Here is a 26,398-nt window from a genome sequence, read left to right as displayed (position 1 = left end):
GTTCTGTTAATATTTATTTTAGTCTAGTTAATTCGCAAACAAATAGCGCCCCTGATAAGGACGTGTGGTTAAAGCCATGTAAACAGTCATAAAATGCAAAATGTCTCGAGGTTTAAATCACGTTCTGTAAACCTGAAACAACTCAGCATGAGCTCAGCATGTTGTATGTCTCGTGAGTGAGTAGGCTAGTGCACTCGCCTACGGTAGATTACCGCCCGCTGGACCCACGGCTCCCCTCAGCGCCCAACCACGGACCAGACAAGGATAAAAAGTGAACTAAAGAAAGTTTATCCGAGACTCGACTCTTCCGGTCCTGTGACTTATCAGGTGGTTGTTGGGTAGGAGGAGAGGAGTGAGGCACAGTGCGTTCTACTCCCTTACCACCCACCCGACGGGCCGCTGCTACATCGCATAACGCTAACTGAAAAAGAGCAAGTAGCGGAACTTGAAAGTTTGTGAAACCTTTTCCCTTTCAACTGTCACCGGAGTTGTTGTGTGCCATGGCCGGAGGTTCAGTTACGGAATGTAAAGAGTATTTATTTAAAGTGTTGGTAATAGGCGAACTGGGGGTGGGGAAGACCAGCATCATCAAGCGGTACGTTCACCAACTTTTCTCCCAACACTACCGGGCAACCATCGGCGTGGATTTCGCACTAAAAGTAATTAATTGGGACAGTAAAACGCTGGTCAGACTGCAGCTATGGGACATAGCAGGTAAGACGTCTCACCTGACTGAAACTATCTAACCTACCTCAACGTCAAACGTCGCCTGTTTGGCAAGATGCAGCGGGTATTTCCCTGTGTGTGAGCGCGTGTGCTGTGCTTGCGTGGTTGTACACTCTGATAGAAGTTTTCTTATGTGCTTTACGTGATTATGTAGTTTTGGATGGGCCGTCCACAGTGGAGTAGCCTACACAGCTACAGAGAGAGTAATGTGCGGAATTCCATTCTCCACATGTCACGAGTTTTGCCGTTCTCCATAGCTAGAACACGCTTGCCATTTATTATTGTTTTGTGTGGTTGGTAAAGACCTAAGACTATCTAATAGTTTTGCTTGTTTAGAGCATATGCATGTGTTTCCCCGTGACATATCGACTTAAATCCTCTGCCAAGAAGACAACCGAGCCTCTGAGTGTTTTGGTGTGGTGTTGTGATCAAGTTAGCGAGGATAATTAACAACGAAATGTAGGTCATGTTATCAGGCACAGCGCCAGTGAAAAAGCAATGGGGAGGGATTGAAGAACACGTTGAGAGCGAGAGTAGAAGAAAAGAAAGACAAAGAGTAGCCTACTGGAGAAGGAAGAAGACATCTATAATAGAAAGGGAAAATAACGCCGAATAGACTTGAGTCACACCCATTCCTACAGGTTGAAACGCTTTCGCAGGTTCATGTCAAGCCGCTCGCACTCTCGCGCCTCACCTCGGATGTCCAGCAGCAACCAACAGGGTTCGTGCGCCTCAAACTAAACCAACCGGCGCGTTCTGAACTTACTTTCTCGTTAATTACCTAGTTACAAGATGGACAAGACAAGTCAGAAAAACATGACCACTTAGGCTACTATGGATCACTGAGAGATCATTGCAGTAGACAATATGTGCCTATAGCCTACCGTTTGTTATAGATCATAGGCTATAGGCTATTAGATTAGATTATATTAAACTTTATTGTCATTGTGCAAAGTACAAGTAGCCTACAGAGACAACGAAATGCAGTTATAGGCTATTAGGCGATTTTAAATGTATGATTAAGGCTAAATCATGGTGTGTGTGTGTTTCGTGACAGAGAAAGTGAGGCAAAGTGTGTGTGTGTGAGACAGAGAGCATGAAAGAGTTTGTGTCTGATTTCATAATTGTGACATAGCTCGGAACAAAATGTCACTCAGATATGAATTGGGGTGGGGCATCAGGCAGGGAACAAAAGCTGCGCTGTCACATTTCATCTCAGGTAAACCATGATTCAGCACTTTCTAAAAGCCTGTCACATGTATAGAGGGCATCCCTGCACCCCTCCCCCCACCCCTTACCCACCCCCTTTTCACACTGACACACACGTGCAGATGTCTCACAAGTGCTTCTTTGTGTGACTAGCCACTGACTAGTTATCCATTAACTCACTCCAGTTTCCTCACATGATCATATGTTGTTAAGGACTGTGGCAGCCGTGGCCTACTGGTTAGCGCTTTGGACTTGTAACCGGAGGGTTGCTGGTTCGAACCCCGACCAGTAGGCATGGCTGAAGTGCCCTTGAGCAAAGCACTTAACCCCTCACTGCTCCCCGAGCGCCGCTGTTGTTGCAGGCAGCTCACTGTGCCGGGATTAGTGTGTGTTTCACCTCACTGTGTGTTTCACTAATTCACGGATTGGGATAAATGCAGAGACCAAATTTCCCTCACGGGATCAAAAGAGTATATATACTTACTTACTTGTCTTACTTACACATGTTGTCACTTCCTGCTCAGCCTGATGAATGACATCATAATGCCTTGCCTCATATACTATTCATATCTATGCCTTGGCTCACTTTGCTGAGTTTAGCATAAGGAAGTGTTGCCAAGGTGAGCATCTATGCCTTAACCCAGAGGCTGACTTTGGATCTCATTGTTCACAAAAGGTTGTCACTTCAACATATTAAGCCGCTGAGTTTAAGGCTCTGTGCCAGCAGTCTCTTAATTAGGTAACGGGGCTATTTGAAGTTTCAGAGGGGTATGCCAACACCCAACCCCTCCACACACACACACACACACCCCTCCCTCCCTTTTCTGTTCTCTACAAAGCAAACTGTGATCTGAGACGCTTAGCATAAGCAGCCAGGGATTGCATCTGCCAAGTGACACTTTCCAATCACAAACAATGCATTGTAAAAGTTGGTATTTACCCCTTGCTGTTAATTTATAACATACTAGGTACACTTTAAGTGGTATTTTCCAATGTGCAAAGTTCTGTGAAGGTCCATTGGAGTGCCCTGGAAAATGATGCTAAAGGGGTACTGCTATCAAAAAGTGACAAAAAGGTTCATGTTCCTGCACGGTACACAGGAACTGGCAAGACATGCCATGACTGAGAAGCCATTCTCTTAATTGTAAGCCATCAAAATGAGTATGAAGCTGTTATTTTAAGGAAAAAAAACCCAACATAATGCTAATTTAAAACAACACAAGGTTAGAATCTATATTTAGGTCCCTAAGCGTCAATATTAAATGCCATTTAGTGCTAGATGGTACCAACTTCAAAACTATCAAAATGCAACTAAAAGGGTCATGATCTCACCCAATCAACGATGTTACATAGTGCAATATAAACTGTTCCGGGCGCTCGTTGCAGGGCCAGTTCTATTTGCTATTTGCCGGCTACATTTGGGTGGGCTGGTAGAAGTTTTGAGTGGACAGCAAATTCCTTTATTTACAGTAAGTGAAAGTACAGATACACCTTGTCGAATATTACTCCAATACAAGTGAAAGTCAAAATGTTAATTGAGTTGAAGTACAGTTTAATTGAGTTGAAATACTTTTTACATTTTAAAAATGTTTAAGTATTCAAAAATCAAAAGTACAACTATTTTTCCTTTTTAATGTAGTATTTTTTTATACACAATAATAATATCCTTTGGTTGGTCACTAGCAGTGTGTATTCATTCACATACGTGTATTCACACTGATAATTATGACAACACAGTAAGTTAGTAAGTAAGTACACTGTAAGTAAATACATTTAATTTATAAAGCACATTTACACACAGCATAAACTGACCAAAGTGCTGTACAGTGGGTAACTAAAACAACAAATAATACAAAAAACACATTGGACCTATAGTCAATTATATAAAACATGAATAAAAGGATACCTTCAATATCAGGGCAAACAACATAGAAATACAGAAAATGAGCAGGAGTACAGAATTAGGGAACAAGGAATGCCAGGGAGTAAAGGTGTATTTTTAGCCTGGATTTGAAGGCAGACATGGAGGGGCCAGATCTAATATCCAGGGGAAACAGCAACTGCAAAGGTTCTATCACCCCTCTGTTTGAGCCATGAGCATGGCACATGCAGAAGCCCTTTGTTTGAAAATCTAAATGACGTTTACAAACGGATGTTCGGGAGGAGCATGACGGAATTTGCCGCGCCTCCTTCAATCAGACAGGTTATTTATTCGCAGTCGGCCTCTATCTGCCGAAGTTGCTGCATCGGCGTCACTCCGCTCGCAAGAAGAAGAGCTACTCCGCGGACCATATCTTTGATTAGAGCAGAGTTGGATGTAGGATCGATTGCCCTCGTTTCGCAAGGAAAGTAGACCTACGTCGCCTTCTCCAACAATGAGTTTATCTTTCCTCTCCTACTATAGCCGATCAACCCAGCACCAGCGCCGCAGCGCGGAGCTCCGTTCCTCCGGCGTCTCCCCCTTTGTTCATGCAACATGTTTTTCAACTCCGCAAGTTATGGCAGCCCGCGTGCAGCCCTCTACCTTGCCTTCCGCTACTGCGGCCTCTTTCTATTTCTAAACAGCTTTTTCCCCTGCTCACTCAACTCAGCAAGTTATGGCAGCCCGCGTGCAGCCCTCTACCTTGCCTTCCGCTACTGCGGCCTCTTTCTCTTTCCAGCTAATCAACCCTCCCCACTTTTCTCTTTGCCTACCTAGGGTGCTGCGCAACCTCCTCCCCCTTCCCCTGTAGCGACCGCGTCGCTACTTTTTCCCCTTTCCCCATCATCTCCCGCCGGCGCGAACTGCGTTCAAGCCCGCGTTTTTTCCCAGCCAGGGACCGCGTTCTTGGTTCTCCCTCACCCCTCTTTCCCTGGATTGGTTCCACCACCTATAGGCTACCGTATCGGCATCTCATCTGAGACCATGTCTACAAAATGTATTTTAAGGGAGCATCGCTTTAACTCAATGCCGGTGTTGGCCATAAGGCAGCTGATACACATGAGCTGTTTCTCTGTCGCTTATTGCCAAGAGGGCAAGGAAGGAATTTTTCTCCTTTAAATGTCTGGGAGTTTTTTCACCTTTCTCTGTGTTCATTGAGTGTCAGCATATTAAAGCCCTTCCCTAGCTGACCAAGGGAGCACCTGCACCTGCGTGTAGCTCTGCTCTGTTCCTCGGAATCCTCTCTAATAATGTGTTACTGCTCATCACTTCTCTTGCCATTATAGCTACCGCAGTTAGCTATAGCAGCCTATTTTAATTGCATTAGATGTTGAACTTCACAACCGCGTGTATGGGCTGTCATTTTCAACATCTACACTCTCCTGCAGCCCTATACAATTTGGCTAATTATTTTTTCCATCGCATGGAAAGATCCCCCCTCCAGACTACGGACGCCCTGTTACTCGCTTCTGGTTTCAAACGCAGCTCAACGCTGTTCTAACGCAAACCAGAATCCCAGCAGGCCGTTACTCATTATTTTATGGTGCAGCCACCAACGCGGCAAATAACGGCCTGTCCGATCAAGCGCTCAAAACTCTCGGCCCGTGGTCCTCCGACGCCTATCACTCTTATATCAGATCAAATATCTCTGATCTGAGGGAATTAGCGCACCTCGCGCTCTCCCGTCGAATTTGTTTGCGTGGTCCTGGCTATAGGGTCCCTCATCTTTAACACATTTTTTGGGGTGTATTACGGAATCCTGCACGACTCCTGCCTGCGCAGTTGACTCCTGCACGATCCCGCAAATCACTTCAGGACCCTGGCCAGAGACTTCGCCAAACATGCTTTTCTATTATGCTATTATTTCTGTTTGCAAATTACGGAATGTGAACTAGTGAAGGGACCTTTGGACTGAGTAGGGCTGTACAAGGTCGGTGGTGTAGGTTGGGGCCAGCCCTTTAAATGCCTTAAAAGCAACTAATAAAACTTCGAACTGAATCCTAAAAAGAACTGGGAGCCAGTGCAAGGAGGCCAGAATGGGGGTGAGGTGCTCACGCCTCCTGGTGCCAGTTAGAAGATGCGCAGCTGTGTTTTGGACCAACTGCAGATGTCTAAGTGAGGATTGGGGAAGGCCAAGGTAGAGGGAATTGCAATGATCTAGCCATGCTGTAATAAAGGCATGGATAACTTTCTCAAGGTCGTTGTGAGATAGGAAAGATTTGAGGTGGGAGATCATTCTGAGCTGGTAAAAACTATTTTTGACAACAGAGCTAATCTGTTTGTCAAGAGTTTGGAGTCGAGGATGACACCCAGGTTTCTGGCATAGGGTTTGACAGATGGGGTGAGGTGACCTTTTGCACTACAGTGCATCTTGCCTTGGGAGGACCAAAAATGATGACTTCTGTCTTGTCAGTCATATCGTCACAGGTAACAAGCTAACCATCACAAAGTGTTTTGCTAATGTTGGGAACATTGCATCTTTATAGTTGGCCATATGATGTGACAATACTTAGGTTAATATTTCACCAGGTCCGAGGGCTAGAGGGATGTGTTACACTAAGTAGCAGAAGATTAGACTATACAATGTCCTAAATTGGAGACTCAATATAAGTTCTGGATGTAAACAAAACTAAGCTAGCTCCAGAATGAGTGATATTTCTTCTGTGACAAGTTCACATCCACGGCCTCCCCTTATTTTATTTCAGAAAACAAAGCATGCCAGAAATGTTGCAGTATAGTTTACACATGTCAAAAAAATATTGAAACAGAGTTCTTAATTTGTGTTTCTTCAGATTGCATTGCAGTAAACAACAACTGGTTTTGATACTGTACTGTATGGATGGTAATTGCTGGACATGCTTTGAATTCATAATATTTAACAATACAGTGCTAGGGACAGATGACAGATCAGGTGGCCAGAGACTTGAGACTTGACCGGGACTCGTGACAAAAGACTTGAGACTTGACTTGAACTTGCCCCTCAAAGACTTGAGACTTGATTTGGACTCAAGCTCAAAGACTTGAGACTTCACTTGGACTTCCAAAAAATGACTTGTGAACATCTCTGTCAAGAGGCCAGAATTGCCAAGCATAGTATTACTTGCATGGAATTTATGGATGTGAACAGACTAGTCATTGCTAATTGGGCGCAGAGAATGTCCGTGCTGTGGCGAGTGAGACAAGGGACTCATGTGCTGTGTGATATCTCTGCACCCAAGTAGCAATGCTTCGCCTGTGCTTTGCCCCAATATAGTCTCATAGTCTATAGTCTATAGTCAGACAGAGAGAGAGAGAGAGAGAGAGAGAGAGATATTGTTTTAGAATGTTGAGCACACATCACCAAGCATTCCTATATGTACCCACAAATGTGAACATGCTTGGCACACACACACACACACACACACACACACACACACACACACACACACACACACACACACACACAGACACAAACATTAAACCTTTTAATCAACCAGATAATTGGTAGGTTTATCGCCACAGCAACAATGACAGCCAATCTACTGAAAATACACACAAACACACACACACACACACACACACACACACACAAACACACAAACACACACACACACACACACTCTCTCTCTCTCCCTGTCTCACTCTATGTGTGTGCGTGTGTGTGTCTTGTCTCTAATAGTTGTTAATAGCCCTGAATGGGGTGACAGTAATGGAGGCCTGCGCTGAAGCCTGGGGCTCGCCTGCCCCCTTAGGCCCAGAATAGTCACTCTCCTCTGGGTCGCTTTGACAGAGACGACCTGATTACAGCCTGGAGCTGCCAGTCCATGCCGCGTGCCAGGGATTTAGAGAGAGAGACAGGGAGACGGAGGTAGTTTAAGACAGGAGGCATGTGACTTTTTTTTTCTCCCAGAGAGCAGAGGATTGTGGGAGATTTGGTTCCTGTCATCTAATGGGGTTTGACCCTAGTACATTGTTGAAAGTGGCAGGTGTAGTGGTATTTCAGCACTCTCCCTGTAGCAGTGTGTTTGTGTGTGTGTGTAAGAAAGAGAGAGTTTATGCTGGAGCTAAGTGGTTAGCAGTGGCTCAGTAATTTCAAGACAGCTGGTCTTCCTGCCTCGTTGTGTGTGTGTCTGAGTGTGTGTGTGTGTGTGTGTGTGTATGTGTGTGTGTGTGTATGTGTGTGTGTTTGTGTGTGTGTGTGACGCTGAAGGACCTTGTCTTTAGCTAATGGCAGAGTAATTAGAAGTGATGTCGTTGTGCAGAGGCGGTACATTTGTGTGTGTGTGTGTGTGTGTGTGTGTGTGTGTGTGTGTGTGTGTGTGTGTGAGAGAGGTGTTGCTTTCACTCTGTCTGTTGAACCCACAGCTGGCTCGTCTGGCTTGGACCGTCTCCATGGTGATGCGCCCACAGATAATGAACCCGATTAAAGCACGCCGAGAAAAACTTGAGGTTACCATGGAGATGAGCGTTCGTCGCTGTTCGTCTTTTTTTTTTTTTCTGGGGCTCTTTTCTTTCTTTAGCCCTCTTTCCGCGCACTTTTGTTTATTTTTCTCTTTTCATCTTGGAGATGGACTGAAAGCCCAAGTGCAGGTTGTCAGAGCAAAATGGTTACCCTCTGATGAGCCTGAATAGATTTGTGTGTGTGTGTGTGTGTTTGTGACAACACACATCACACACACACACACACACACACACACACACTCCTAACTGTGGACACACAGAATCCCTATGGAGCTAATGAGGTACATGAGTCTGTGTCATACTTGATCCTGATTGGTCGCATCATTATTTTCACATAAAAGCTGCTGATCCTTGGTACTAACCGTGTATACGTGCCAGCGCCAAGCTTTCTAAACTCTATCAGTAATAAAATAATTAAAACAATATTGTTTTGCACGGTCAAGTCAAGTGACGTGCTGTGATTTACTGTACACTGGTCAGTTTAGCAAAGTAAAGTAAAGCCCTGCAGACTGATGACCAGTTTGGTTCTTTGTCTTGTGACATCATGCGAGTCCTAGATTAGCCCTTATAGCTTATACTCATGCTCTCTATCTCCCATTCAGTTTCAGACAGACTATTAGATAATAGCATGCTTTCCATCATTGTGTTAACAACAGGCAAAAACTATCTCCAAAGAGCTATATCTACTGACAAGGTAATGTTTCACAATTCTCGTGAGTTTTGGCGGGGCGCCACTCTTGGAAGTTGCATGGCTGGTTTTCTCGGTAGGGATGCTGTATAGCTATCCTAGGTGAACGATTTGCCTATTACAAGTTCGTTTACCATCAAATTGGCTTCATAAAGGTGAAAGTCTTGCATAGTGTACCTTTAACTAACAGTTTATACCTGCAGGATTTGTTTACAGCCGCATAATATTCTTGTTTGTATTTTTGTGCTTGTGTATAGATGGCATGATGCCTACTACATTTGTTTTGTTTTGTTTTGTTTTGTTCTTGTGAACTTGGGTTGTATTGATATATATATATATATATAGGGAATTTCCCTTTTAAAGTAGTGTTTGACATGCACCCATAGTCAAAGAGAAACTCAGTACTTACCTCATGTTCCAGGTTCTGGATGATAGTTCATTGTTTTGGGTCCTAGGGTGGGGTTCTGGTCTGGATGATGGTGCATTAGAATGTACTGTAAAGCAAAGATTCTAGAGCTCTGTTCTAGAATCTTTGCTGTACAGCTGAGGAAGCAGATGCTTTCCGTCAGTGTTCTGTGAGAGAGGCAAACTCCCTTTGATGTCAGAGAGACCCAGAAAATAAGCATGTTTACATGACAGGGCGTTTAATTAGTTGAGCTCTCAGCCCCATCTTTCACCTTTCCTCTGTTTCCGTAGTCCGTTCCCCCTTGGGTTTCAATGCAAGTAAGAGTTTGTGACAACAATATAAAAGAAAGGAGATGATTTCATTGCTGCAACAGTGGGGTCTAGTTACAGACACTCCTAGCCATTCTGCGTCCATTCAGTGTTTGCGCTTAGCATCCTTTCTAGAGACTGAAATCAAATCACAGGCTCTGCCTTTAGATGTGACATGACAACTCTCACTGTCTGTCTCGTGTCCACAGTGACCCGTGGTCGAGTCCGAGTGTATCTTAGCAACTGGAAAGACTCACACTAACTGAATCGGTCTGGTCTTTGCCAGGAATGTGGGAGAAGTCTGTATGATCTGTAACTGAAAAAAAAAAAAAAAACGTATTATTGTCGATATAAGCTAGCTGACTCAAGGAAGAGGAAAGGGACCCCAGTTTCAGGCCCTTTGTGATGTACATTTGTTGTGAGGCCGAACTGTGCTGAACTCAAAATAATGGGCACATAAAGCTTAATGTACAACCACCTGTGTACAAAACAGTGTGAAAAGCTTGTAATGAGTGCAGCTCTTTTGTGAGAATTTGTGAGTTTCTCTCTCACTCTCTCTCTGTGTAATTAGAAGCACTTATGTAGACATTTTATGGCATGTATTTGTTGGCTTGTTTGGCAGGTATTTTTGAGAGAGACATACATGCCTTTTTAGAGTCCGCCTGTCTGCATAGCAACATCGTTAGTAGACTCAAAGTTGTGTTCATAGTCGTTCATAGACGCTTTGCTCTGGTTCTGCTTCATGGCAGCACACATGTACTCACTTTTTTACACACACATGCACTCAAATGTACTCAGTCTGGGAGTAACTCACAATACAATGCTATTATGATACGTTGGCAATGATTACAATGTTATCACAATAAAGTGAGTCTACAGCATTCAATGTATTGTAAGACATCTACAATAGGTCCCAATATCTGTGCAACTTAGTATTTTGCAGGATAGATGCTGTGTATACAGTTACGTGTCCAGACTCACATGTTGTCTTTACACTGAAGCAGTGACCTTCAATTTTGCTGCCAGTTCTGTTGTCCATCTGACACCTGAATCCACTCATCATCAGTGGCACTCATGATTAACAGGACTCAGTTGATTTCCGTAATCAGGACCCATGTAATTATGCTGATTTTAATCAGGTGTATTTACACAATGGATGGAGAGAGTGGAGACACACAGCACAGGAACAGAGATGGAGAAATTAACATTTGTTGAAGAAGACTGCCTCCGGACTTTGATTAGAGACCCAGAAACTCATCTTAGTTTCTCCAAAAAAAAGAAACATTTAGAAGCTTCCTTTCATTTCGTATTATAAATCGCCAGTCTTTTAAGCTATATCGCCCAGCCCTACTGTTTTACTTTCTGGCGTGCTGAGTGGAACAGATCTGTGTTCAGCACGCCACACATCCCACATGAACTCAATTACCACTGAAATCTCCCCTGAGGACTCGCTGCCACAGTATCCCAGTGTAATAAAATGTTTGATGCACAGCACTACTAAAATACTCACTGGTGAGTAGGGCTGCAAGTAACGATTATTTTCAGAGTCAATTTATCTGTTGAGTTAGTGTACGTAGAAATTGGCAGGTAGTGGTGTAAAAAAGGTCAGCGAGGGTTTACCAAAGTTCAAGAATACTTCCTCAAATGCCTTGTGTAGTCGACGCACAAAATATATTGAGTTTAATAGAGGAGTAAGTGAAGCAGAACATATTTATGTTTAAGGAATTTTTCGAAAAAAATGACACAGATTAATTATACCAAAATTAAATACAATCAACTATACCAAAATAATTGACTGTTAGTTTTATAGTTGTTAACTAACTGATTAGTCAGTTAATTGTTGCAGCCCTGCTGGAGAGAAAAGATGCCTGCAGAGGACCCGCCAGAGACCCTTATTGGTAGAAGAGAATGTTCTTGTAGAAATTAAATGGGTGACACAAAAGCCCTTTGGACAAGTTTCTCACTCACAGACTAGGCCTTGGGATGAGTGCGTGTGTGTGTGTGCGCGCGCACTTGTGTATGTGTGTGTGTGTGTGTGAGTGCGTGCATGCGTGTGAGAGAGAGAGGGGGAGAGAAAGAAAGATAAACATCTTATGAGACATTGAGCAGGGTAAAAAGCACTGGTCTTTAAACTCAAAAACACATTGCCTTAAGGTGATAAAAGACTGTAATTTACCCTCCAGCCCATCGATGCTCATGGAACAGGACCATTGTAGTCACATTGCCTATTTCTACAGTGGCCGACAGGTGCAAACGGATTGCATATTAAGAAAACATGCAAATTGACAAAACGCATGCAAATCGACAAAACACAAGCAACTTAAAAGGCCTTTTCACACAGAGATCACGCTAAATTTGCAGGAAGAGGGGACGTCTTTTTGCCTTCTTTTTGTGTCTGAAAGCGAGGTGAAAATTTGCCGGCCTGCTGATCTGTTCACATGATGCGGCATTTTGGGCAGCCAGGAGGCAGGATCAGCTATAGTCAATTAAATTGTGACGTGCAACAGGGGGCGTGTAGAATGATAGTCGTAGGCCTTATGTGTAGGGATTGACCGATATATCCCGGCCGATATATCGGGCCGATATTTGCGTTTTTTACGTGTATCGGCATCGGCCGATAAGCGGCTGCGTTCGCAGATAGTTTTTTCCCTCATTATTTACATACAAGCGTCCACAGGCAGCTCTGTGTTGCTGGAGACGCTGCAATTCACGTGCAGACTGCCCCTCCCCCACAAGCTGAGTGCTGAAAGCCCTGTATGTGTTTAGCTTGGTTTCTTGATGGCTAGCTCGCTAGCTAGTGGGAGTTTAGCGTAGCAGTCACTTGCTACCGAAGCTGCAGGGGGAGCTAAATCGTGAAAAATGTGAGCCCAAATTAGGCGAAAACCCAGAAACAGCGAAGGAATAACCAGACCTGCATAGGGCTTCTTTAAGAAAACATCTTCAGCGATTTGACAACACATGCACACACAGCATTTAGAAAAGTGCAGGGAATTCAGACAACACTACACCTTACAGACATGCTCATTGCTGGCTGTGACTGGGTGGACAGGACTCACACAATAACACAGTGACTCACCCACACAGTACTGCAGGAGAACTTATATGAGGGGATTTACTACTGTAAATATGAAAGAGAAAGTAGAGGCCATGGTGGACTCTCCCCTGCACTGGAAGATTTCTCAGTTCTCTTTATCTGCATCTAAATCACATGTCTGTGTCTCCTGTCTGTCTGTCTGTCTGTCTGTCTGTCTGTTTGCCTGTCAGTCTTGCTATATGACATTTGAGGAACTGAAACGGGCCTCATGAAATATAAGCTTCAGGTCAACAGCATAGCACACACGCCATGCAGGCACCCACATCCACACACCCACCCACTCGGACGAAAGCAAGGAAGTTTGGAGAGTGAAAGGGGGAGTCTTTCTGTCTCTTGCCTCTTCTCAAATCCCTCCTTGTTTTCTCTATCTCTCTATCTCTCTCTCTCTTGCTTTATCACTCTTTCTGTTTCTTGCCTCTCTTGAAATCCCTCGTTTTCTTTCTCTCTCTCTTTCTCTTTCAGAAAGACTTTCAGTCTTTCTCTTTCACTCTCGCTTTATCTCTCTTTCTGTCCTTACTCTCTTCCTGTCTTTCTGTTCTTCCTCCTCTCTGTTGCTGTAACACGGATACATGGATGTGTTGTTGGATGAGTTGTGGAATGACTATTCCATACCAAATTTTAATATGAGGCTGACAGTTACACCCACAGAGACATTGGAAGCACACGTGCACACACACAGACACACACACACACACTCACACACCCAGACACGTGGAAAGACATGGAAATCTCATAAGGGCACATATACACACTCTCTCTCTCTCTCTCTTTCACTCTCTCTCTCGCTCACACACACACACACACACACACAGTCACACACACACTTTTCTGTGACAGCTCCCAAGCGTGTTCACCTCAAGTTAAAAGGACTAATTTTGGATACTTAATCAGGAACAATTAAGAGCTCAGAGGCCCTCTGTAACAGAGAGGAAGGAAGTTAGCCGGAGACACAGGCGAGGGGGATAAGGGGAGAGAGAGAGAGAGAGAGAGAGAGAGAGAGAGAGAGAGAGAGAGAGGTGGGGATGGTGGATAGATAATAGGGACAGGTTGAGAAAGGGTTGAGGGAGAGAAAAGAAAGATGTGCACTGGGAAAGAGGGGGAGAGAAAAGGAGAGATAAAGGGGAGGGGAGAGAAGTAGAGAGCGGAAGGGAAGGAGAAAGAGAGAGAGTGAGGGCAAGTGATAGAGATTGTGAGAGAGAAAAAGAATGCGAGGAGAGAAAGACAAAGAGAGAGTGATTGGGGGAGGGAGGGGGGAGAGAGATGAGCAGAAAGAGAGAGAGAGACGGAGAGATTCTGAGGAGGTGTATAGTGGAGTGGTTGGTTCTGTAACCTCCTCAGAGTGTATTTATATGTGTGTGTGTGTGTGTGTGTGTGTGTGTGTGTGTGTGTGTGTGTGTGTGTGCTACTCCTGGGCCATGGCCTGTGTTTGACCCAGGACAGAAGGGGATCAGAGGCCAAACGCTGAGGGAGAGATGTGTGTGTGTGTGTGTGTGTCAGGTCAGGGTTAGGAGGACAGGAGTGGGTGTGCAGTGGGGAATATGAGGAGAAAGAGAGGACTAAGAGGGAGAGAGAGAGGCAGGTGGGGAGAAGAGGATAGGAGTGTGTGTGAGGGGAGTGTGTGAGGTCAGACTTAGTAGGATAGGAAAGACGTGTGTGTGTGTGGTTAAGGTCTCAGACCTCAAATGAACAGATCAGGGGCCAGTTCAATAGGAAATACTGTGTGTGTCTCTGTGTGTGTTTGTGTGTGGAGGGGTCTGGATTATGACAATCAATGAGCATGTGAGGTCTGAAGTAGGATGATAACTGTGTGTGATTATGTGTGAAGGGTGTGGTGTGGTGTGTCTGTGTGTGTGTGTGTGTGTGTGTGTGTGTGTGTGTGTGTGTGTGTGAGTGTGCGTGTGTGAGTGTGTGTGTGTGTGTGTCTAGGTTAAGGTCCTAGATGTCAGAGGGATCCGGGGTCAGAGTGAATAAAGTAAAGATTTCTAGACAGATATGTCCGTGGTGTCTGGAGTCTGTCTGTGTGTGTGTGTGTGTGTGTGTGTGTGTGTGTGTCTGTGTGTGTCTGCAATGGCTGCCCTGTGCTGCAGTGAAGCCAGGCTGCAGTGTGTGTGTGTGTGTGGATGGATCCCTACAGAGGGGAACGGAAAACGGAATCTGTGACGGAACAGCTGATTACACAGAATCTCTTCCCACGTCCCTCTCACATTCCCCCTTGTCGTCTTACAGACAGGCCCCTGAGGCCTTCTGTTGGGATGGCATGGTCAGAGAGAGAGAGAGAAGAGAGAGAGAGAGAGAGAGAGAGAGAGAGAGAGAGAGAGAGAGAGAGAGAGAGATGGCCTAGGGGGAGAGAATGAGAGATGAGAGAGAGCAAGAGAGATGCAAGATGAGAGGACCTCTGGTATTGAAATGGTAAGAACTAGAGATAGAAAGAGAGATGGAAAAATACAGCAGAATGAATGATAAAGAAAACAAGAAAGATGAAGAGAGAGATAGACAGAGAGACACCACATGAGTGAGGACCTCCAATGTGGAGTTGATAAGAAACAGGGGGTAATAGAGAGAGAGATGACTGGAATATAGAGTGAGTGATAAAGAGAATGAGATAGACGAAGAGACATAGACGGGGAGATGTGACATGAGAGGGAACCTAATGATTGATGAGCGATCGAGAAAAAGTGTGTGTGTGTGAGCAGGCGGAGGAGAGGAGAGAGGGATGAGGTGATGGCGTGATGGATGAATGGACTGCCTGCCAGAGCGACAGCAAGTCACAAGATGGATCTCTCACATTGCACTCCAAAGAGTGGCTGAACTGTAATCAAGCAGAGCGAGATCTGTGTGTTTGTGTGTGTGTGTGTGTGTGTGTGTGTGTGTGTGTGTGTGTGTGTGTGTGTGTGTGTGTGTGTGTGTGTGTGTGAGGTGTTTCTGTTTGTGTTGGTGTGTGTGTGTTGTTTGACTGTTTGTGTGTTTGTGTACGTGTGTGTGTGTGTGTGTATGTGTGTGTGTGTGTGTGTGTGGTCAGGAGTAAGAACATTTTCAGGAACTTTATGCTGTTGCCTAGCAGTGTTGTTTTGGTAACATGTTCATGCCTGTGCATGTGGTGCTGTCAGTAAGGTCTTTGTGGAGAGATGTGCTGTGTGCAGTAGGCAATAGGAACCATTATTTTGATGTTGATGTTGATGTTTATAGTTCTTTGTAGGCGCTTTTTATCGAAAGCGACTGGCAGTGACATCAATAAATATTACATTAACATTAAAATGATCAGTTTAAAGTGAAGTCATTTAGCCTAAATTATGTAAAAAATAGCAATAATATTAGTAATAGGCTAAATATATTTTAAGAGAATAATATCAATAGCCAGGAGAGGAGGATAAACAGATGAGTCTTTAGTCCCATTTATGACAATGAAGGCTTCTTAACTGGTGACATGGATGCAGTCAGCTTTCATTGATTTTTAGATGATTACTGTGGTCAAAGATCCTTGATTACTAGCTCCGCTTTAACCCTCTCTGCTGTGGTGGTTACCAAAGATTCTAGAACAGCTCTGTTCTAGAATCTTTGGTGGTTACTCTTTTTGTCCTACTAATAACCAAACAGAGCTCTGTTCTAGAATCTTTGCTAATAACCACTATGGTGGCTGAGCTAGACTGTCTGACTCACACGTCCAAGAAAGTATAATCCAAATCCACAGGTGATGTCCAAAATACAGCAGGGTTTATTACAAATAACTAAAACATTTCTAAAAGTTAATTCAAAGAAAGATTGGCCAGATAAAGTAAAAATTGTCCAAGGATCAATGGAGCAACTTCTCTTTGAGGACATATGGAAGGAAGACTGAGGCTTTTTAGCAGTGTCTGGGCCCTGTCCATAATGGAAATGGGTGTTATTACACTAAAACTGCATTCACATATATACGGTGACTAGTGATGAGAGACTATGTTATATAAATGTAATTCAGCAGGCGAAATAACCACACACAGGAAACGTTGCACGACAAAGTTAAAATAATTTTTGAGGGGATAAGCAACAGGCAACAAACGAATCGGCGCATATGTCAATGGGGCTTTATACTGTATCTATAGCTGTGGTCAGCACTTTACATCTCAACACTGTCTCAACAGATGTGCAAACTAGGGCTGTACGATTTGGGAAAATATCTACTCATATTTGAGATATTGCGATTGCAATATCATTTTAAATCCAAGCATGAGCAAGCACTTTCATGAGCATGCCAATTGCATGAGAAGCACCTGACTCCTGTTAGGTGAGCTTCAGTGTCTGTCACACGAGGACGACATGAACATAAAAATTATAGATGTGACAGGATTAACCATTGGAACAGAGTTGCAAGCTACACGATATAGGCTATGACACTAACGGCTTGTTCCCCCTATCCATCGCAGGACAGGAGCGCTTTGGCAACATGACGCGTGTCTACTACAAGGAGGCGGTCGGCGCGTTTGTTGTGTTTGATGTGACCCGTGGCTCCACCTTCGAGGCGGTGGCCAAGTGGAAGCACGACCTGGACAGCAAGGTCAAGCTGGCCAACGGCGGCCCCATCCCTTCCGTGCTGCTGGCCAACAAGTGCGACCAGAAGAAAGACTCGTCCAACAACGCCAACCTCATGGACAACTTCTGCAAGGAGACCGGCTTCCTGGGATGGTTTGAGACCTCGGCCAAGGTACACACACACACACACACACACACACACACACACACACACACACACACACACACACACACACACACACACAAAAACAATCATGAAGTCAGCCATTCAGACATCTACTTCTGTGTTTTCATTCTTAATCACTTATAAATTGCTAACACACCCTCATACATATATTAATGTGTTACACAAACACACACACAGACACACTGACATACATACATACACATGCCCCCCCACACAGTTTTTCATTTTCTCTCTCACATACACACATAGATGGAGGTGGTATAACTGACCTCCCCTATTCACCTACATTAAGGGGCCACTTGCTAATATTGTTCAAATATGACTGGAGGTTAATTGAGTGCCTGGTCCCTGACTTAGTTTTCTGTCTCTCTTGCCCTCCCCTTCTGTCTCTCTCTCTCTCTCTCTCTCTCTCTCTCTCTCTCTGTCTCTTTTCTTTCTCTCTCCTCACTTTCTTTGTTATCTCTCTATCCACCTTTTTGACTCTCGCCCTTTTGTCTATTATCTATTCTCGTTTCTCTTCTCTCTCTCTCTCTCTCTCTCTCTCTCTCTCTCTCTCCCTCTTGCCCTGTCTCCCCCCACCCTTCTGTCTCAGTAATTGAATGAACTCTCTGGTCTGGTGATCTGTCCCTTTGTTCAATTAATGTGTGTTTATCTCAGAGCCAAATAGTAAAATGTGGCCCACATGGTCATCTATGAGTGCCGTGTGTGTGTGTGTGTTTGTGTGTGTGTGTGTGTGTGGGGTAGTATAATATCTCAATAGTAAAATGTGGCCCACATGGTCATCTATGAGTGCCGTGTGTGTGTGTGTGTTTGTGTGTGTGTGTGGTAGTTTTATATCTCTTTGTATAGGAGACTATGAAGTGTCAACAAAAAGCTGTATCCAGTATCACATCTCACTGTTTCCCTGGTACATTTACGGCCGTTGAATTTCTTTACTTAGGCTAGGCTTTATGTGCGGAGTACGTTGGCTGCTCAGCTAAGTTAGCTTTGAGCACACACACACACACAGGATGAGAGAAACTGGAAGAATTCCTAGCAAACTTTACATAATGAATACACTCTCTCTAAACCTATTCAGCAGCACACATGATTTCTTCTTATAAAACTATAAAACTACATCTCATTGGCCTAATTTAAATGTAGAGCGAAAAAGATTAACACACATTCCTATAATGTATAATTGTATGTCTGGAACATGTGGAACATGTATGTCTGGAACATGTGAAGAAATTGACAATAAAGCTGACTTTGACTTTGACTTTGATAAGATTTGCCTGTGGTGTGTTGGTGGTGTGTGAGTGTGTGTTAAAGAGACCCTGTGTCCTGATGAGGAAGGTCTCTCTGCTGCTTGAAGGGGTACTCCAGTCAAAATGACATTTCTGACCTTTCCCAATGGCTATGCAAAGCTTCCCTTTCTGTTCCACATTGATCCCGGACGTCCCCGGCTACAATAGTTGTGCTAGTAGATTTTCATGGCAAAGGCTGTACATATTTAACCTTTATACTCTCTCCAAAATTTGACTTTTGATGATATTCATTTCACTATCCAGTAGCTGATGTTCGCGGATGCTAATATTAAACATAATAGAATGCAGTGAGCAGCAGCTTTTATATGGTTTTGGTTATGGAATTAAGCGACACTTTTGTCCAGTACAACTTACAAAATTAATCAATACAATAATTAAAAAGTTTAAAAAAAACAGTTTTAAAAAGGTGTTAGTACTACATTAAGGAAAATAGCAATCATAACTATAATGTCCATGAAATATCAATGATCAATAATGAAAATAAACAAATACCATAAATTAAGTGTAAGCTGAATAGATACTCATTCTACTAACAAGGTACCACTGAGGAAAAGTCTTGAATTTGACCGTAGTTGGCAGTTAGGGATGTAGAGCTGGATCATAGAATTGAGATAGCAGGGAGTAGATCCAGTAAATGTCCTTGTGAAAAGGTAGTCCCTCCTTTTCCCCAATCCTTCCTGGAACATTTAAACAGACTATTTTTCTCTTACACAGATACACCGAAAAACCCTCACACGCCCAATTACAGGGATTAAAAACGTTCCCTGATTGGGAAATTAAACTGTGTGTAATTGTGCGGGGGTGTTTTTCATCCCCATTTTAAATAATTGTATGAATAGCGGTGCTACTATTATTTTATTAGGGATATATAATGTTATTAATGGTGAAATGTATGTTGCTCTATTGTTTCTATGTATGTGTGTGATAAGTGTTTGATTGTACGTGTGCTGAGCAGATTCCCCCCGTCATAGTGGTATCAACCATTTGGCCCCTAATTGGTTGGCTTTATTTAAAGCAAGGCTTTTCTGCCTTGGAGAGGGAGTCTAAAGAAAAGTCTTGTGAGAGTCTAGAGAAGTGCTGTGTGAAGTCTTTTTGTTTGCACTGTTTTCGCACTGTAAATAAATCTGCACTCTCCACCAAAATCCACGTTTGCTTGCTGTGTCTTCACCCCATCATCACCTCCTAGCCGCTCATCCTGTGTGTGAGTATGGAACGTAAGGGCCGTAGTTTCACAGTCCTATATCAAACTATATCAATACTATATATTCTGGTCCGCACAGCCTAACGACCCACTACTTCCCTTATGACAACTCCTAATCCCCTTGGACAATTCAGTTCACTGGACTTTTTGAGCTTTCTGACACTAAATAAGATACATGCATTATCATACTGGATATGTAACCATCCCACCTCTTTGTAACATACACCTCAGGTGGCTTTAAACACATGTTCTTTTCTCTACACCTAAATAACTTATTCATTTATCATGCAAACAGACCTTACTGTTCTGTACTGACCCTAGGCTGATGGGTCAGGCCCTTGAGTCGTGGATCTGCTTGAGGTTTCTATCTCCAATTCTAGGGAGTTTTTCCTCGCCCCTGTTACTCATGGGCCTTCTCTGATTGTTTAACACTGTAAAGCGCCATGAGACATGTGCAATATTTTGGCGCTCTATAAGTGATATTAAATTGAAATCGAAAATATATATCAAACTAGCAATGCTAACAAAAGACATTCTCCCTTAATGTGACTGGGATTTTCCCAGAGCCCACAACTTGAGGAGGTAGTTATGGCTGTATGTGCCTTTAAAACAGCCCTGCTTTTATTGAAAACCTCAACTCCGCTACAGCTGCTGCAAATTAAAATACCAGACAGACTAAGCAAACAGAACTAGAGCCGTTCTATTCTTCATTTACTCTTGTGTATAGAAATGAAGGAGTTAATGTTATAACATTTATTTCCATTAGGGGACAAGACCCTTAGAATATCTGATTTTGTCCAAATTTTGCATAAGCACGCCTAATATATTTTATAATAGGTAAACAACATTTCAAATGAGATCTCACCAGTTTCTCCTAAGGGAGGGTTTATTTCTGTTTCTGTTTATTTCTCAAGAGACAAAGAAAATACATTTTCTTTTTCATTTGGGTAAATCTAATGACCCTATCAGAGATGGCAAAAGTACTCACTTTCCATACTCAAGTAGAAATACAAATACTTGTGTTAAAAATACTCGTAAGTACTGGTTTAACTTCTTTACTCAATTAAAAGTAACAAAGTACAGGCTTGGAAATTTACTTAAAGTATAAAAGTAAAAGTAGTCTTGTGAATGACAACCATTTTTTATGCAACAGCACCTGGACCACAAATGTTACCAGAGTGCAAGAGTGCCAGTCTCTCTTTTTAAATCTTCCCATAACCTGTTTGGCCATTTATTGGCTTTCTCCCCCAACATTACACTGGCCTACCATCAAATGCTGGACATCTTTAGAAAGCTAAGATCCTGTAGTTTCTTAGGAAGCACTGGCACAGAGTTACAGAGCCTAGAATATTTTATTTCTGTGAGATAACAAGCATCTCTGAACTGACTACATTTTAGCCCTCTAGGTCACTTTTTTGAGTTTTTAGAAACACAATTGAGCCCTAGCACCATGTCTTGTGAAGCTGTGTGCAAAAGTAGATCAATATAAAATGAAAAATCAGTATTTTAGACCATTATTTGCCAAAATATGTGTGTTTTGTAATGCCTTATGGAAACTCCTCATAGGACTTTTGGTTACCCAAAATGCATACTGGCAATAAAAGTCTGCATTTCTGAGGTTTCTTGTAGACTATTTGGATTGTGTGTCAGGTTCTGATATAGAATGACTACACAAAATTACATTACATTACATTACATTTTTTTTGTTGGCTTCATGCGTGTTTATAAGATGGACTATACATCTGCACAACTAGTATTAAAACAAAATGATAAAACAACATGAATATTTAATTCCTATGGATTCCTGTGAATATTTTAAGACCAGGAATGTAGTGGCAAAATAAGAGGTGGGTAAACTATGAATTCTGTGATCACAGTAAGGTATCAGATTTTTTAGAAAAGGCATTCAGAACATGTTTGATGATGGTGCGGTTATTGTCAAATGTTTATAACAATACAAGTGGCATTAAGTGGTTCAGAGTGTTGATGAGTGTACATATTGTTATTGTGGATAATACAGTGTGATTTTTAAATGCTAACAGTTGTAATTGGTGAATAAACTCTTTGAGAGGTGGAGAAACGATTTCTGAAATTTCAGTGGTGGATAAACTGCGTTTGGTCTGCTTGCGTTTAGCGGCCTCCACTAGCCTAGGCCTACATCCCTGTTCAAGACCCAAGGCTGCACCTAGCCTACTTATTGCTAAGGATATAGGCTAGCCTACACTGCAGCTAGAAGTTAGGGAAGCACCAAAGGCGAGGAGAGAAGGAGGGCATTAGGCTATTGACTACATTTAATTGAGACATACTACTACGTGCTAACATTAACGTTACTGCCATCAAGCTGCAATGATTTGCCGCGAATGAATGCCGCCCAAATCGAGTCATCTTGTAGTGGTGCGTCAAGTGCAACGTAGCCTATATTCCGATCCAAACGGTAGGCTGAAATTATTTGAAACTAAAGTAACGAGCCAGTTTTGTAAAATGTAAGGAGTAGAAAGTACCGATATTCGTGTTAAAATGTAAGGAGTAAAAGTAAAAAGTCTCCTCAAAAATAAATAGTAAAGTAAAGTAAAAATATCTGAAAAATATACTTGAGTACAGTAACAAAGTATTTGTACTTCGTTACTTCCCATCTCTGGACCCTATAAATGATACCATAATGATTCATCTCCAAATGTGAGGTGCATTGCCTCGTGTTAATTAAATTACAAATGTTGTGGGTAAAACAGACCTGAAAGGATTAAAATTCCACACAATGTCTATGGATTAAGGATGAGGTTACCAGCCTGTAATACGGTTGGTAATACAGGCGTTCCATTTACCATTATGTTTTTGCATTTCGTACTGCATATTTATATGTGGGTATAGAGCAGTGGTATGTTCTACTGCGTATGGGTTATTTATATATGGAAATAGACCAGTGGTGTATGTTGGACTGCATATGGCATGTGGGTATAGAGCAGTGGTATGTTGTACTGCATAGGGCATGTATATGGGTATAGAGCAGTGGTATGTTGTACTGCATAGGGCATGTATATGGGTATACAGCAGTGATATGTTGTACTGCATAGGGCATGCGAGTATAGAGCAGTGGTATGTTGTACTGCATAGGGCATGTATATGGGTATAGAGCAGTGGTATGTTGTACTGCATAGGGCATGCAAGTATAGAGCAGTGGTATGTTGTACTGCATAGGGCATGTGGGTATAGAGCAGTGGTATGTTGTACTGCATAGGGCATGTATATGGGTATAGAGCAGTGGTATGTTGTACTGCATAGGGCATGTATATGGGTATACAGCAGTGATATGTTGTACTGCATAGGGCATGCGAGTATAGAGCAGTGGTATGTTGTACTGCATAGGGCATGTATATGGGTATAGAGCAGTGGTATGTTGTACTGCATAGGGCATGCAAGTATAGAGCAGTGGTATGTTGTACTGCATAGGGCATGTGGGTATAGAGCAGTGGGAACACGCTGCAGGTTGGATGTGGGACGTGGCCTTCCAGTGGTTTGACTCAATGACTGTAAGAAAAAAACAATGGACAGTGTTTGCTCAGTAAAATATTAAGTCACTGGAAGGAACTACAAATATTAGAGACCCAATATGGTTGGTTCGTATCTATTTTGTATTTCGTATAGGTATACTATGCAGTTTCAGGTATTTTTAGCGACTCTAGAGCTCCCCATAGAGTATATTTCTATATTTATATTTTACTGCCATTGTAAATAGACTACTTCTCGTGGCTTGTTACCCCTGTACACGTTGAAAATGCTTTTGTTGTGGAGGAAAAGGACTAACAACAGGCAAAAACTATCTCAAAAGAACTATCTACTGTTAAGGTAATGTTTCACGATTCTTGCAAGATGTCTTCTGGTCGGCAATTCTTGAAGTTGCATTGCTAGTTCTCTCGGTAGCGACCCGCCTATGCTAGGTGAACGATTCCCCTATTACAAGTTTGTTTACCTTCAAATTGGCTTCGTAGAGGTTGTACTGTAGGTCAAAGGTAAAAATCTTGCATAGTGTACCTTTAAGTCTCTTTCCTCCTCATTTTTGTCCAAGTCTTTGCATTTATCTCTGTCAGTATCTCTGTCAGTCACTCTTATCACTTTATCACACCAGTCTTTTTCTTTTTCCTGTCTTTGTCTATTCTTCCTACTCTGCTCTTTTCGTTCTTGTTCTTTTGTTCTCTTGTTGTTGTCGTTATTCTCTCTCTTTATCCGTGTGTGTGTGTGTGTGTGTGTGTGTGTGTGTGTGTGTGTGTGTGTGTGTGTGTGTGTGTGTGTGTGTGTGTGTGTGTCAGTGTTAGAAATGAAAGTTATCAAATTAAGTAGTTGCTCAAACCCACCCCAGTAAATATGTGTTGACATAATTATGCACTTCCCACTCTCTCTCTCTCTCTCTCTCTCTCTCTCTCTCTCTGTTTCATTTCATACACTGACACACACTGTGCAAGTTATTAACACACAAACTGTGCAGTTATTGTTGAAGTGTGTAGTGTCAGGCACGATCTTTTTTTGTATGTCTCATGGTGTGCCTTGGCTGTGTGTGTGTGTGTGTGGCAATCACATGTGGCATACATCTGTTACGGACTGCTTGTCACGGTTTCTCCTTGGAGTATTAAGGACTCACATGACACACTCTCACTCTCGCTCTTCTACACTCACCACACACACACACATAGACCACACACACACTCACAGTAGTCACTAGTTTCCCACTTCCCCCTTAAAAATGACATGAGGTTTAAACCGTCACTGAGTGTGTAACCATGACGAAGGACGGGCCTAAACCGAAAGCCGTGTTAAAACAGGAGAATGGAGTGAGACAGACTGGCTCACAGACACACTCTCCACTGCTAGAATAACCACCCAGGATTTATAGGTTTAGCTTAACATAACCTCATGGTCTAACCAGTTATTTTTCCTATGTAAAACATGACTGACTGATTAACTGATGTCATGTGTAGTGTTTCTGATATTAACAGTAGTTTGGGTGCATAGGGAGCTCCAGTATATCTTTACTGGAAATGTTGCTATTATTGTATGTGTGTATTTCTGTGGAGCAGTTCTTACTAGTTGTTTTGACATTTGTAACATGACTGATCATAACTGGTGTAGGATTGATTTTATCTGTGTATGTTTAACTTTGAGTGTTTGTGCATGCCCATGTGTTCTGCAGGAGAACATCAACGTGGATGAGGCAGCTCGGTGTCTGGTGGAGCACATCCTGCAGAATGACAAGGGCCTTCCGTACGAGGAGAGCAATGGTGACCGCATTCGCCTGGACCAGGACACTGCCACCGCAGAGAGCAAGTCGGGCTGCTGCTAGCGTTGCCGCATTACACTACGCTATGCGACATGAAGCGTCATAGTGGGCACCGCCATCTTTTGCCCTTTGTGAACCCAATCCCCATGACCTTTGATCTTTGGACTCCCGAGCATGCTCACAACGGACGGGATCTACACCGCTAGTCCTGCCCAGAGAGTGGGACCTATCTCAGAGGCATCTGACTCCGTTATCACACTACCCACAATCCTTCTCTTCAGCATGCTGTCTTGTGCGTGTGCCCTTTGTTTTGTCCATCCTCCTCTCATCTGTTCTATCTCTTTCTCTCATGGATGTTATAACCACTTTTAACTGTGTGTGTGTTCCTCTGTGTTTGTTTTTGTATGTGTGTGTGTGTGTGTATGTGTGTATGTGTCTGTGTGTGTGTGAGAGAGAGAGAGTGTGAATGTGACTGTTTGTGCGCCTCACAAACAGACTCATGGGGAGAGCACACACACACCGACACAACTTCCTCCCGACTGTGACTGTGCCAGCAGTTTTTTTTTTTTGTTGCTGAAGGGGAGACTGTTCCACCAGCGCACTCCGAATGCTGGGTATAGTAGTGTGTAATCCCACAGTAGATAAATATTCAGTACAAGGCCTCTGCTCATTTTAATAGTACATATAGTGCACATCTCTCATACAAACACATGGTTACAACTAGACCAATAAGAATTAAACGGCTGCATTAAATTATAGGAAATAACTCAAAACCATAGGTGTATCAGAGAGGTTCCCATTAGGACCTGTGTGTGTGTGTGTGCATGCGCGCGCCTTTGGCTGACATACACTTTTGTTTAAAGAGAGTGCTACCCCGAACTGGTCTGTTTATATGAACAACAGTATACAGACACCTTTGGTACTAGTGAGTCTTAACCTATGGTATTTAATGTTTTAACATTGTGTGTGGTGAGGGAACTGCCCCTCTCCACTCTGCCCTTTTGTTCAGCAATGAATCAAGTGTCTTTTTTTTTTTTACAAAATGGAGGACTGTCAGTAATAGTCCAGTTTACATGAGAAAAAAAAAAAACACCTTTGACGGGGATCAAAAGAATAAAGCTTTTATTGAACTTTTA

General features: G+C 43.0%; 2 protein-coding genes across 2 annotated transcripts in view; both read left to right on the top strand.

The window, feature by feature from the left end:
• The window catches only part of LOC121712158 (metabotropic glutamate receptor 1-like), a 44,162-nt gene extending 42,843 nt beyond the window's left edge, over positions 1 to 1,319 (top strand). The window contains exon 10 of the transcript XR_006032521.1: positions 1,307 to 1,319. The gene's annotated coding sequence lies outside the window, so the exon portion shown is untranslated. The remainder of the gene's footprint in view (positions 1 to 1,306) is intronic.
• On the top strand, positions 231 to 26,398 carry rab32a (RAB32a, member RAS oncogene family). The gene is made up of 3 exons (XM_042096294.1): positions 231 to 714; positions 17,193 to 17,470; positions 25,176 to 26,398. The coding sequence occupies exons 1-3, from the start codon at positions 501 to 503 to the stop codon at positions 25,323 to 25,325; spliced, it is 642 nt and encodes a 213-aa protein (XP_041952228.1). The 5' UTR covers positions 231 to 500; the 3' UTR covers positions 25,326 to 26,398.

This window comes from Alosa sapidissima, chromosome 6 (assembly GCF_018492685.1).
Source record: "Alosa sapidissima isolate fAloSap1 chromosome 6, fAloSap1.pri, whole genome shotgun sequence".
In the NCBI taxonomy this organism is placed as follows: Eukaryota; Metazoa; Chordata; class Actinopteri; order Clupeiformes; family Clupeidae; genus Alosa; species Alosa sapidissima.
Note: the sequence above shows the minus strand (reverse complement) of the source record. Positions and strands in the feature narration are given on the sequence as shown.

What these genes read in the sequence shown, in the direction of transcription:
- rab32a (XM_042096294.1), top strand. Translation starts at nt 501, where the DNA reads ATGGCCGGAGGTTCAGTTACGGAATGTAAAGAGTATTTATTTAAAGTG. An exon ending in GCAGCTATGGGACATAGCAG is followed by an intron (nt 715 to 17,192) that starts GTAAGACGTCTC and finishes TATCCATCGCAG; the next exon opens with GACAGGAGCGCTTTGGCAAC. An exon ending in GGTTTGAGACCTCGGCCAAG is followed by an intron (nt 17,471 to 25,175) that starts GTACACACACAC and finishes TGTGTTCTGCAG; the next exon opens with GAGAACATCAACGTGGATGA.